The following is a 12,662-nucleotide window of genomic DNA, read 5'->3' as shown; positions in this document are numbered from 1 at the left end:
AGTCATCTTGGACTCTGGGGCGTCAGTGTTTCTGCCTAGCTGGGTGACTAAGAATTGTGTGTCTTAGCAATGTTACTGTAGTACGCGCCGTCATCCTCTCCATCTAGTTTGCAGTGGACAGCTGTCTTCTGTCACACCTGACCTTCATGTAGGTGGGCTTAGCAGATGGGTCAAGGTTTGAATAGGCCACAGGGACAAAATAAGCCTAATTTCTAGAAATGGATTTTCTGAGTCCGAGCAGAGAGTGAGTGAAAGGCTTCTTGCACAGCCAGCGTGCTGTACCTATTTCATGCAAGTTTCTGCTGCTTACCTTGTTAGTTTGGCACCTTTGGTCAACCCTGATCTCATTTGTAACGGGGAGTAATTAATGAAAGGAAGTGTCCAGAAACTTCAGCATGATCTGTTCAATCTTGTCATTTACTTGAAACAGGAGACTGCAAGGTAAAGACCCGTCCCCCGAAAGTAAAAGGGGAGAGGAGGAAGAAGAATCACCTCCATCAGCACCACCATCCTCACCATCACCACCACCACCACCACCACCACCTGCAGCCACCCCCGCCTCCACTGCAGCAACAGCAGCCTCCACCACCGCCTCCACCTCCCCCTCCTCCACCGCCACAGCAGCCCGCAGAGGAAGAGACACCACCAGCACGGCCGCTGGTCCCCGTAGCAGCAGCAGCCACAGCCGAGAAGAGCTTACCCCCCGTGCCCCTCAACATCATCCAGCCCTCGGAAGTGCCAAACGAGGTAGATGACTTTAAGCCCCGGCCCATCATTCCCATGCTTTATGTGGTTCCGCGGACCAAAAAGGTGGTGTTTGACAAAGAGCGCATGTCCTGCCAGCAGGCCTTTGAGCAGTTCGCCACGCAGAAGGGCCTGGGTTGGCGGGAGCAGGCTGTTCCTGGAGAGCTTCCCGTGAAGGAAGAGGAGAGTGCAGAAGCTGAAAATGCTGAGGTTGCCACAGAGGCCAGCGATTTACAGGTACGTGCCAGCAAGGTCATGTTTAGGAAGTGGGTAGAGATGACGGAGCAGTGGATGTCATATAGATGCTTCCACTGTCGTAGCTGTAGCTGCCTTTTTATAAATGCTAGTGGCAGCAGCCACGTGGATCCCAAGTATGTTCCCCAAACTACTGTGAAGGGGTCTTAGTTGGTGCCAGCTATGGAGGGTCGATCCTTGTTAGTTATCATCTTGCAAGGCCAACCCTATCCCCCATGTGTATGTTGCCATCACTGAAAATGGTGCTGCAGATAGGCCAGCTCATCTGTCACGTGCAGAGTTTGTGTTCTGGCTGTCATTGTCATCTCAGCAGATCTCTTTCTTTTGTTTCAGAACCCCGGTGCCGTCTATAAACAGGTTGGTTTAGGACAGAGGACTCTGTGCTAAAGATCTTGTACAGTTCCTGGGTAGAGTGGTGCCCATTGGCTTTTATTGTCCTTTGTTTGAAGTCCCTTCTACTGCCCTCGAGCTTATGGTGATCTGATGCCGATGGGGTTAGCGGTTTAAGCAAGCTTGACATTCCTGCATTGTGTTGCCTGTTGCTTGGGCCCTGCTGATTCCCCACAAGGTGAAGGGGAAGTGCAATTCAACCAGAGACTAGGCAGTAGAAAACCAAATCATTGCAGTTAATTTTGAGATGAATCACTCTATCTAAAGTTGTTTGATCGCTGTTCTAAAAATGGCTTGTAACAGAGTCTGTGAAACCGTAGTTTTCTATGGGTGGGTGACTTCTGGTGAAGCAAACTTGTGCCCAGTAGCATGCAGAAAGGTGACCACAGAAGCCAGTTTTGCAGTGGCTGATGCACTGGTGACTGCTACGTAGAGCAGTGGGTGGGATGTCTAGTTTAATTGCATTAGCATTGTTTCATATGTAACGTTACATGCAATACATTTTGTTTAACTACTTCTCACCTCTGCAGTTGGCCCATAGAAACCCCCTTGCCTTTCCTGGATTTCCTGAATCATCACCAGGCTGCAGCGTACCAACTCTATTGATACAAAAGAGCACTTCCCACAAATGAAGGAGCGTTCATTTTCAGTTGTTTTCTCTAGTGCAGACAAAGCGTTGGTGTCCTCCGTAGTGGATGGCAGAAATTAATTGCGTTAGGTTCTGCGTGTTCATGCACGCACGCATCTGCAAAGACAAGTCTTCTCGGCCAGGGAATGGAGAAGAGGAGCAGATTTCCCTGCAATAACTTCAGCATCTCAACCTGCAGATTTTATTCAGTTTAGATATTCTGGTTATTCGCTCCCAGGTTTTTATAGTGCCGAAGCAGAAACTCCAATCCAAAGTAGATTTTCTCTTACATGGAGGTTTTCAGCAGAAATGCTGACCGAACCATTCAGACTAGTAGAAGTGGCAGACTTGGACTGGCTCTGAATCTACCCTGGTTAAGAGAAAAACATTGTAACCCACCTTTTAGCCTGGCATGATTTTATGAGATGGTGTTGGCGTTCTCTATCGCAGTTGCTTTTTTGGAGAGGTCCTTGTCGATCCTTGCCAAATGCAGCAAGGAGTTTCTTGTGTGGGCTAAATGCCTGAGAAGTTAACTGCATTTTGCTTCTGCTGCTCTGCTTTCCCTGTAAGACTCTGGGATTTTTATGTAATTTATTCTAATTTATTTCAGACTGCTGCTGCTTTCTCAAAGATGAAGATGGAGATAAAGAAAAGTCGCCGCCATCCACTAGGCAAACCACCAACCCGTTCCCCTCTCTCGGTGGTTAAGCAGGAGGCATCAAGTGATGAGGGTGAGTGCATATGGCTTTGCAGAATCCAGTTGTGTGTGTAGGTTACAGCCGTGTACAGACTGGCTTTTCATGCGTGGAAAAATTGCTAGAGATAGTCATTAACATAGCATGATGAGCCAGCAGTGTGCCCTAACGACCCAATAGCATGCCCTTGCTGCCAAGAAGGCTAACAGCGTACTGGGCTGCATTAGTAGAAGCGTTGCCAGCAAATGGAGGGAAGTGATTCGTCTCCTCTATTTGGCACGGGTGAGGCCACATCTGGAGTACTGTATCCAGTTGTGCGTCCCGCACTACCCAGATGTGATGTAGATTGATTGGAGAGAGTCCAGCGGAGGGCACTGAAAATGATTCAGGGACTGGGGCGCAGGACTTAAGAGGAGAGGCTGAGGGAACTGGGTTTATTCAGTCTGGAGAAGAGAAGACTTAGGGAGGGGTTTAATAGCAGTCTTCAATGCCCTGAAGGGGGGTTCAAAGAGGACGTTCTTGGTGGTGGCAGATGACGGAACAAGGAGCAATGGTCTCAAGGGAAGTTTAGGTTAGAAATGAGGAGGCAGTGTAAAACACTGGAACAGGTTCCCCAGAGAGGTGGTGGACTCTCCATCCTTGGAGGTTTTTAAGACCAGGCTAGACAAAGCCTTGGCTGGGATGTTCTAGTTATGCCTGGTCCTGCTTTGAGCAGGGGTTTGGACTAGATGCAACCTCCTGAGGTCCCTTCCAACCCTCATTTTCTGTGGTGGCCCAAAACTCGTACATGCTTCACTTAGCTGGTAGGAAAATGGTGCCTGGATTCTGAGAGCTCACTGTTGAATAGGTTCCTTGTGTTTGGGACAAGGAGGAGCAAATCAGGCTTCTTTTAACCTGCTTGAAAACCAGGCGTAACTCTCGTGGTCTGCGCACTCAGAATTGCAGGCATGTTTTGAAATTGTGGATCTAACCCAGTGAGGGCCAACCGTTTTGGCAGGCATGCCACAAATCACCCTTGCAGTCTTCTTGAGTGCCACGTCGATCCCTCTCCCCTGCCAAATCTGCCGCTGCGCCATCTCTCCCCTCCCCAATTTACTGTGTACCTCACACGCAGGCGGCCCGTGCCACTTGCTGGTTGGCTACTTCTTGTCTAGCTCGTGCGCAGCATTGACTTTGGGGCATGTTTAACAAAAGTTGCCACTGTGAAACTCCCTTTATAAATCTGTAGCAGAAGCAGCACAGTCTGTAGGAGAGCAAAGGAATTGGGAACTGGGCACAGGAATACACTTCTTTTTAGTCTTGGATCTGCTTTTGACTTTCTCTTGTATTTAATTAATCTTGTCTCAGTTTCCCTAACTTTAAGATGGGGTTTCCTGCCTGTGATTCCTGATTGAATTTACATTCCCCAGCCTTAAGTCTGGCTGTTCCTACCTCTTTTGGTAACATTATAGAGCTGCTTGGGCCTTCCTAGCTTCAGATCCTTTGAATAGAGCTGTTGTTCATAACCTTTAGTACCCGACAATCAAGTCGAGGCTGAGGCCAGCAGAAGGCTTTGCCTCAAAAGGATGCCTCACTTCTGTCTGCTGGTTGGGTTATCTCTGCTAGTCCTTGATCCTAGTGGAAGCACCTGCAGTGCTGTAGAAAAGCCTGTGTCCAGTGCTCAGGTACTTTCCATAGACCAGCAAGTTTGCCTTGAAAGGAGAATATTGGCATTGACTTAGGTTAGCATAGTGCTGAGCACAGTGAGGTCCAGACTTGCTTGAGGACACTAGGTGGGCCTGCAGTATAGATGTTTAATAATAGAGAGCTGTGCCTCGGGTATTATTTCTGTGTCCTGAATGTCCTGTACCTTGGTGAGTAAGGAAGCGATGCTGAGCACTTAAACCCAGCTCTCTTGTTTGCTTCTCTCTCTCCTCTGGGTAGAGAGACTTCAGTTTATAGGAAGTGTTGGGGACAAGGTCATGGGAGAACATGGGAGAGTGGTGTTGGCAATCAAATAATTCAGTTCCAGTGTAGAGATGTGCTGCTAGTACAGTTGAGAGGCTTGCATGGCAAGCAATGTGATTTTATTTAAACAGCCCCATCGACTGGCAAAGCAGAAATTTGTCACCTGCCTACAGTCATTATCACGTAGCCAAGTTCAGCTTGACATGTCTGACCTGGGCTTGCTTTTCACCACCCAGGAGGTTTCTTTCTTTTACAGCTGTGTCATTCCTGTGGCCTGCATCAGGTAATGCAGTTGGGAGCCTTTGCGAGAGGGGATACTGCATTGGTACATGCCAGGAATACTAGAGTCAGCGTTTTCCAGAATCTTGGGACAGCAGCTGCCATAGATCTAATGGAGCTCCCCCTGCTAGACATTCGCTAGACAACCGAGAGGGGATCCAAACACCCGAGTGCCATATTCCCTTAGCTTGCTAAGGCTGGGTGGGGGTTAGGCACTGGCCCTGGCATGGGGTTCGAGGCAGGCAGTCCAGGTGCATACTGTGCATCTGATGTTCCTCTTGATGGTCCAAGTAAGTAACTGGGCCCAGAGACCACTTCCAGCTCCACCAAACTTTCTCAGTAGAGCATGCACAGTCCCAGCACCCTCTGGCTCTTCAAGTCTCCTGTTTACCTCTTCGATGGCATGTGAATGCTGTAGCTCATTAAACTTGCACGTAGACAGGCTGTGAGAAGACTGAGTGTACAGATCATTTAGAAAACAGCAGGTGTCCCCAGCACAGCGCTAGTTCACCCTTCCCTTGGGGATGGGGGGAGGTTCATTGGCATTCAGGTAGATGGGACTTACCCCTCCCCATCAGGCTACTTTGGCAGCTGCCTCTGAGCTGGTGAGAACAACCAAAGCCCTTACCCTTTTATAACCCTTGTCTCCTCTGCCATGTTACCTCCTAATCGGGCTCAGCAAGTGAGCAGTGGCCCTCTACCAGGTGCCTTAGTGGCTAGGCAGCTCTTCTCCCCAGATGAATAAGTTCTCGTGCTAGAAGGTAGCCCGTCATCTGCAGTGGCTCCATCTCTGAGAGGGGTCTTAATGCGACAGGACTCAGATGGAGATAAAAAGAGAGTAGGGAGACAAAGGGCAGCCTTACGGTCAACGTGGAGCTTACATTAAGATGCAGACATGGCATATCCAGAACTTCAAATTAAATTGGCTTCACATGTACAGGTTCCCCAAACCATCAGAACAGTGGGCAGACCATGGTGGATCTCCACCATGGGATGAAACGGGCAAGTGGCCAGAGGTTCAAGATATCTGAGGTTAGATTAGGTCTACAGTGTACTGAAGGTTTCCGTGGGTCTTGCGGTACTGCAGTACAGTAGACTTGGAGATCTTGAGGCAGATACAGCGTGTTGTTTAAAGGCCTTCATTGGAATTAAATCAGAAAATGAATAATACAGCAAGTATATTATCCCTGTATTAATTTTAATGTTAAATTAAATTAATATTTTACTCTGACCCTGAATCTTCTGTTTCTAGCATGCCTCAGCTACTTATTCTGCAAACAGATTTATAGAAGCTGTCACAAGGAGGTTTGGGCACGGAGGAAGGGCACGTTTGGGGCTTTAGCACATATGGAGGAAGGGGACAGAATCAACATGGGCTTGCGGGAGTAGCATCTCGGTGAGATGTTCCTGCTAAAATAATCACCAGGAGTAATATGCACAGTGCTGCGGTGTGAGTTTTATATTAGGCTTCTGGGTTTCCTTTCCCTCGGCACACATAGGAGCCTGTGCTGCTCAGAGCTGCTGTGTTGGAGAGTTTTTGCACACTAACAGCACTGCCATCACGTCACACTTAGTTCACACACAGAAAGTTTTCCTACGTCTGTAGCAATTCAGAAATAGTAAGCTGAATTGCTTAGGTACTAGACCACAAAACTGTAGTGTGGATGGATGGATGCTGTGCCCAGAGAATTGTATAACACAAGTCCCTGATCAGAAGTTTGTGAAAGCAAAACAGCAGCATAAGCGGCTTCCTAATAGACCTTTGCTGGAAGCAAAAATGGTTGGAGGCATAAGGCTGTGAAGCACAGCACTCGGAAGGCAGATGGGGAATAGTGGCAGAGAAGGGTAAGGGAGAACCCAGACGGAGGTTGCTTTGCAGGCAGACTTGATGCCTGTATTGGCAGGCAAGAAATGCACTGTGCGATGGTGGCTGAGCGCAGAGTTGACCCTCTGCAATGGGGACTGGATGACCCTTCTTGGAGACTAGGAGACTCCTCTTGGTGGTGTGTTAAACGAGCGTGCTACATAAGTGACTCCTTGGAAGCTGAAGTTATCACTTGAAAAAAGGAGATTTCCTTGGGTCTGTATGAATCATCTTGACTTTGACTTAAATTGAGGAAACCATATCACCCAGTGGCAACGGCACTGGGCTGAGAGCTTGCCTCTTCCCTTTTTGATAGGCCAATTGCTGTTCCTCAGCCTTGTTAAAATGGAGCTGAAAGATGTATTTATAAAATGTTTTGAGTCCTATAGATGAAAAGTGCCATAGAAGAGTTAAGTGTTCTTCTTTATTCTGCTTCTCCCGAGTATCACTGGAGTGCATTTGTTTTGCACTCTCTTGCTGCTTTTTATTTGTCTGTACTGACGAGTCTTCCCATTGCACATTTTACTCTAGAAACATTTCCATTTTCTGGGGAGGAAGATGTGAGTGACCCAGAGGCTTTGAAGTCTTTACTTTCCCTCCAGTGGAAGAATAAAGTACATAATTTCCCAGCTGAGAGAAAATTCAATGCAGCTGCTGCCCTGAGTGAGCCATATTGTGCAGTCTGTACACTCTTCTACCCATATAACCAGGTAATTTGTGATGATGCTGTGGATGGGTGAGTCAGTGCAGGGGGCTGCATGGTGGGTACTTTAATCAGACTATTATGTTTGCTTTCTCTAAAGAAAGCATTGGTATTATGATTCAGCCCTTTATTGTGCTAGATAACAGACAAGAACCCCAGGTTTGCAGGCTGAAGAGGCGTATCAGGATCCAGCAGAAAAAATGGGAAGAACTTTTGGCTTCTCGTCTTCTCTAGCATTAATTTTTCATTTAACTTCAGTAGAGCAGAAACTTCATGCGCCAGGCATATTCAGCCAAGCTCAGATGGGTCTTGTTCTGCTCTGCCACAGACTTCCCACGTGACCTTCAGAACATCATTTAATCTCTGCTTTGGCTCCATTATTTGCAAAATGGCAAGGCTGCTTATGTCAGGGGAATGACTTGAAAGTTCACGTGCAGAGCTTTCAGAGATCCTCTGACAGGAGACGTGAAGCTGAGATATATTATTGATTTGTGTATTCAAAGACTTTGGGATTGTGCCTGTGTTCACCTTTTGCTTAAAACACCCCCCAAAAGCTGGCTAATATCCTCTTCTTCCTCCTTCCGCTTCTTTACCAATGCTTGGAGATTGACAGCTTCTCCAGCTGAGTAGGCGCGAATCAGGGGTCCCAAAGCAATGTAACCTCCATTATTACTGGTGCATGCTGTCTGATGGGATGAAGATTTTGCTTGGATCTCTCCCCAGTGCCCATATTCCAGTTCTGCCTTAAATCTCAATTGTTCGAAACTAGAGAGGTGAGTTACTACCACAAGATGCTGACTGAGAGCGGTTGCAGAGTGCCCGAGAAGAGACCAAGCTAAATGCTACTGAACTGTTAATATATACTACAGCATTCTCCCTTTTTTTCCAGGCTGCTGTAGGCAGCTGTCACACTTCGATTATGCTATCAAGAGTAAAAGTGTTGGTCTTTGTTTTAGAAATGTGTGCATTGGAGCCTAGGTTTAATGTATTACAGGGTGCATTACACAGGGCACCAGAAAGGAGATGCTAATATAAGTGTGTGTGTGTGTGTGTGTGTGTGTGTGTGTGTGTGTGTGACTTGCATTTAATTTTCCAATCATTTGAGTAAATAAGCGATAATACCTTGATGTGTTTGCTGGGCACATCTACCCTTCCTCAGTTGCCAAAAAATACTTCTGGGTTTTAAACTTCTGAGAACTTCAGTTATAGATGTAAATTTTCTTGGCTATGGTAGTTGCCTGTCAAAACAAAGGGAACCCAATCTAATTGTGCAACAGCTGTATAAATAAGTACCTAGGACAGGAAGGCACCCCAAATTTTTTAGAGCTCTCCATTCTCAATGTAAATTCTTTCATACCCTTCATATCTGGTCCCTATAATTGAATGTATCTGGTGCTTCTTGGTATAAACACTGACGCTGGGTGTTTCAAGGGGATTGGAAAACAGAGGTGATGCACTGACGCATTTAGGCTGCGTGGTGATTTATGGAGCCATATATTAATCTGCATTACACTGCTGGGCTTTCATGTACACCAGAGACAGCACTGTATACAAGACAGCAGCGGCATTGCACAGGTAGTCTCATGTAGGTCATGTATGAGTTTGTACACAGCTGCATAATTTTAGCAATGCACACTCCAAAAGGTGTGCAGAAAGACTAGGATTTGAAAGAGGCTTTTACTCGCATTAAATGTACCTCTTTGAACTTCTCCAGTTACTTGTATATAACCTCTTTCCTCCAAGGACTGCTACTCAAAGATAAGCTGTCTGCTGCCTTGATTTTTTTAGTCTCAGGATTTTAAAACAAAGAGTCAGGCCTCTTGCTATCCTGGAAGAGTTGGATGAATTGTTTTTAAATATTACTTTAGTGTAGCTGTTGTTCAAGGGCTCCAGCCGCATTCACCCTCACGTGAGCTTCTGTCCCTTGGTGCTCGAGTGGTTGACCTCGAGCAAATTTCAAAATAGCATTATGGAAACACCACAGCTGAACTTCTTATTACCCCCAACTTCTTGTTCCCCACAACTGTCACCCCCACTAAGTGACACTTTATCCACAACATTTGAACAACAACTTTGGGGCATTCTCATTTTGCCCCCAGGTGTATTCCATGAGCAGGAGGAGGATATTTATGAGAAGATGTAATTACTTGTCCAGCTCATTGCCACTTCAGCCCTGCATTAGCAATCTCATGCACCTGGATCCAGATATAGCTCTCTGGGTTCACTAGGGGTGTGTGTTTGTGCGCAGATGTGTGTGTGAATGAATTAAAAAAGAGCCCTGATTTATTTTCCATCATCAGAATAAAGTATCTCTCCAGGATTGCCTGGATGCGGCTGTATAATGGATTATAAGGAGAGGTGGGTACAGCTGGGCTGTTTTAATCCATTGTCTTTTAACTCTAGCTTGCTACCAGAAACCTTGAAATGCCCTTCTGGAGAAAATCTTGCTGAAAGAGCAAGGGAATGATGCCAAGGCCCTGGAGATGGGGGGAGGGAGATCTTGCTTTTAGTCTGGGAGGGGCGAGGGATATTTTTCAGCTGCAACACTTGGGGATTTGGTTTTGTGCTTATATGTCTACAAAATAAAAATAGTGAACGCAGCTTGTTTTTTTAATAATTTCCTGGACTTTCAAACCAAATCGCAAATCTCTGGGCATGTCTGGGTGGCATGGAGGGGGAGTGACAAGGTTCCCTATTTGCTTAACTGGAGCTCTGGGTTCTTACAAGTGCTGCAGGGTTTCAAACGGTGTTACCCAGCAAGCATTGATTGATATTGTTTTTTGCAAAGGCCGGGGGTCTCTCATCTTGAGGTCAGACCAGTTGTTGGGTAGGCAAAGGGGAGACACTGGGCAACACTTTCTTTTTCTCTTAGTCTTTGCAGGTGGATAAAGAGGCTGTCCAGGTCTCTGTAGCAGAGAGCCCCTCCCTGCTCCAGCTTTCCAAGTGTGGCCAGAAGACCAAGCCTCTGATTCCTGAGATGTGCTTTACTTCAAGTGGTGAAAACACAGAACCCCTTCCTTCAAACTCCTACATTGGTGAAGATGGAACCAGCCTCTTAATATCCTGTGCCAAGTGCTGCCTGCAGGTCCATGCTAGTGAGTGTGCCTCTACTTCACTATGGGAGCTGGGTAGTCAAAGCTGCTTTAGCTGTATGCTGCTTGTCTGGACTCTCTGGGCTTGCTTGCAATGCTCATAACTCCTGGTTTTTCCTGTTCCTGCACTAATATTTCTTCATGTTTTCCTTTATTACATTCCTGGGTCTGCTACATCTGTGTAGCAAGCTGTATATTTGCTTTATTTTCTGCTCTCCCTTGAATTAGTTTGCTTTCCTGGTTGGCAGGGGTCAGCTTCTCTCTAGTGGAAGCTCCTTCTCGTACTTACATCTGCCCTCTAATTCCCATTGGGTAGGCTTTCTCTCTGAGCCCCAGGTGAGAGCCTGGGGGCATGAAAGGCAGAGAAATACAGCAGCGCAACCTTAAATGCACAAGGTAGAAGGGGACATGGAGTAGAAACCCTTAGCTTGTATGATTGGAAGGGTAGCCATGGTGCTGATTAAAAGCAGCCCAGGAGAAACAGCTGAGGAAGAGCAAGCAGATGCACGTCCTGCGGTGAGTAAGCCTCCATTTCTAGACGACTCAATGTCCCCTGTTAACAAACCCAAGGGCAGTATTCAGTAGCTGCTGGACCTCCAGCAGATCGTCCCCTCAGATGTTTTCAGCTATAGATTGGGCTCCTGTTGCGACGGTATCTATTTGAGGGAGAGTCCATTATTTTATTGGGTACTTTTCTCCTTCTGACACCTATTACAGCCTGGTATTCTTGGAGCCTTCTGCATGAACAGAATGGTAATTTGGCTTCTGGAGTGTTTCTCGGGGATGGAAAACTTCTTAAATACCTCTCCCCAAACTTGTGCCATCCCGGCTCATTCTCCCAGGCCTCGCGGGGGAACTGCCTGGAGTATTTAAGGGACAACCTGTGTTGGAAGTAGAGCTGGGTGAAGTTATTAAAATCAAAAGCCTAAAATGGCTTCAGGCCAACCACAGCTATGCATGGATTTAAGTTGAATTGGGTAAATAGTTTCAGCATAACAAAATGGGTGGGGTTGGGGAGGATTTAAAAAAAAAAAAAGTTTGATATAGTCTAAAGAGAGCTTTGGCAACATTTCAAGATCAAATCTAGCTAAATTTAATTTAAACAGGTTTTGATAAGAGAGGCTTTTGTGATGCACCAAGCCAATACTCTTTTTTTTTGGCCCAGCCGCCAAACTAAATAATTAAAATGGAGCTGTGCAAATGGTTAGCCTTGCTGCCCCCTTTCTTCCCCCGAACTGTCACACAGTCTCCCCGCACTGATGAAACAGGATATTGCCACCGTTTGCTGTGAGTAAGATGAGATCCAGGATCCAGAGTTCTCCCTCTGCAATTAAGATGATGAACCATCATTTGGAGATTTTTATTTTGGGAGCTTAATGCCTCCTCACTGAGACAGCGGAGATCAGAGCCATGGTTCATTACATACCTCTCTTTTGCTCACTTGCACTGTGTAATTTAATGACTCCTGGCCTCGTGCCGGTTTTACCCTCTCATACTTCCATAAGAGAATTCTCTGACAACAACTGCCCATCTTCGTTGAGTGATTGCACAGCTGGGGCAGACAAATGAGCCTTTTCCTGGGGTCAAAAAGAATACCGGTGCCAATGATTCCAGTAGAGCTAAAAGGGGGTAGAACAAAGAAAAAGGAATAAAAAGTCCATTAAGAATTTTGTCTCCCATGTTCCTGCCGCAAAGAGTGGAGCATGAATGCATTGGCTGTACATCATGTGTGTGGGGATTCAGGCTGGAGTTGCTTCTAATTAGTTTTCCATTTAAATGTGGTGGTTTCTAATTACATCCTGTTAGAAAAAAGTGAAGTTGAAAGCAGACATCTTTGAGCAAAGCCTGTTTCTGGGAGGACCTTAGTTACAGTTATCTTCCCATGTTTCTGGGGGGACCTTAGTTACAGTTATGTTCCCATATCGCTTGCTTTGGCTTCTGTGCATAAGTTACCATTTGTTTTCACTATAGCAGGAAAACCAGCAAATGCAAAGTGAGTCCATTTATAGTCCTTTGACTTGTCCAGGTGTTGATCTTCTGGGTGAGTCCTGACTTGTTCTTGTGA

General features: G+C 46.4%; 1 protein-coding gene across 2 annotated transcripts in view; it reads left to right on the top strand.

Moving 5' to 3' along the window:
* Positions 1-12,662, top strand: part of KDM4B (lysine demethylase 4B) — a 147,028-nt gene that overhangs the window by 113,053 nt on the left and 21,313 nt on the right. The window contains exons 13-17 of one of the 2 annotated variants that reach the window (XM_014604920.3): positions 431-981; positions 1,333-1,356; positions 2,628-2,748; positions 7,334-7,512; positions 10,378-10,600. In XM_014604920.3, the coding sequence (XP_014460406.1) occupies positions 431-981; positions 1,333-1,356; positions 2,628-2,748; positions 7,334-7,512; positions 10,378-10,600 (1,098 nt within the window). The remainder of the gene's footprint in view (positions 1-430; positions 982-1,332; positions 1,357-2,627; positions 2,749-7,333; positions 7,513-10,377; positions 10,601-12,662) is intronic. The other variant, XM_014604922.3, reaches the window with a different exon arrangement.

This window comes from Alligator mississippiensis, chromosome 16 (genome assembly GCF_030867095.1).
Source record: "Alligator mississippiensis isolate rAllMis1 chromosome 16, rAllMis1, whole genome shotgun sequence".
NCBI classification, from domain to species: Eukaryota; Metazoa; Chordata; order Crocodylia; family Alligatoridae; genus Alligator; species Alligator mississippiensis.
This window is presented reverse-complemented; position numbering and strand designations above follow the sequence as displayed.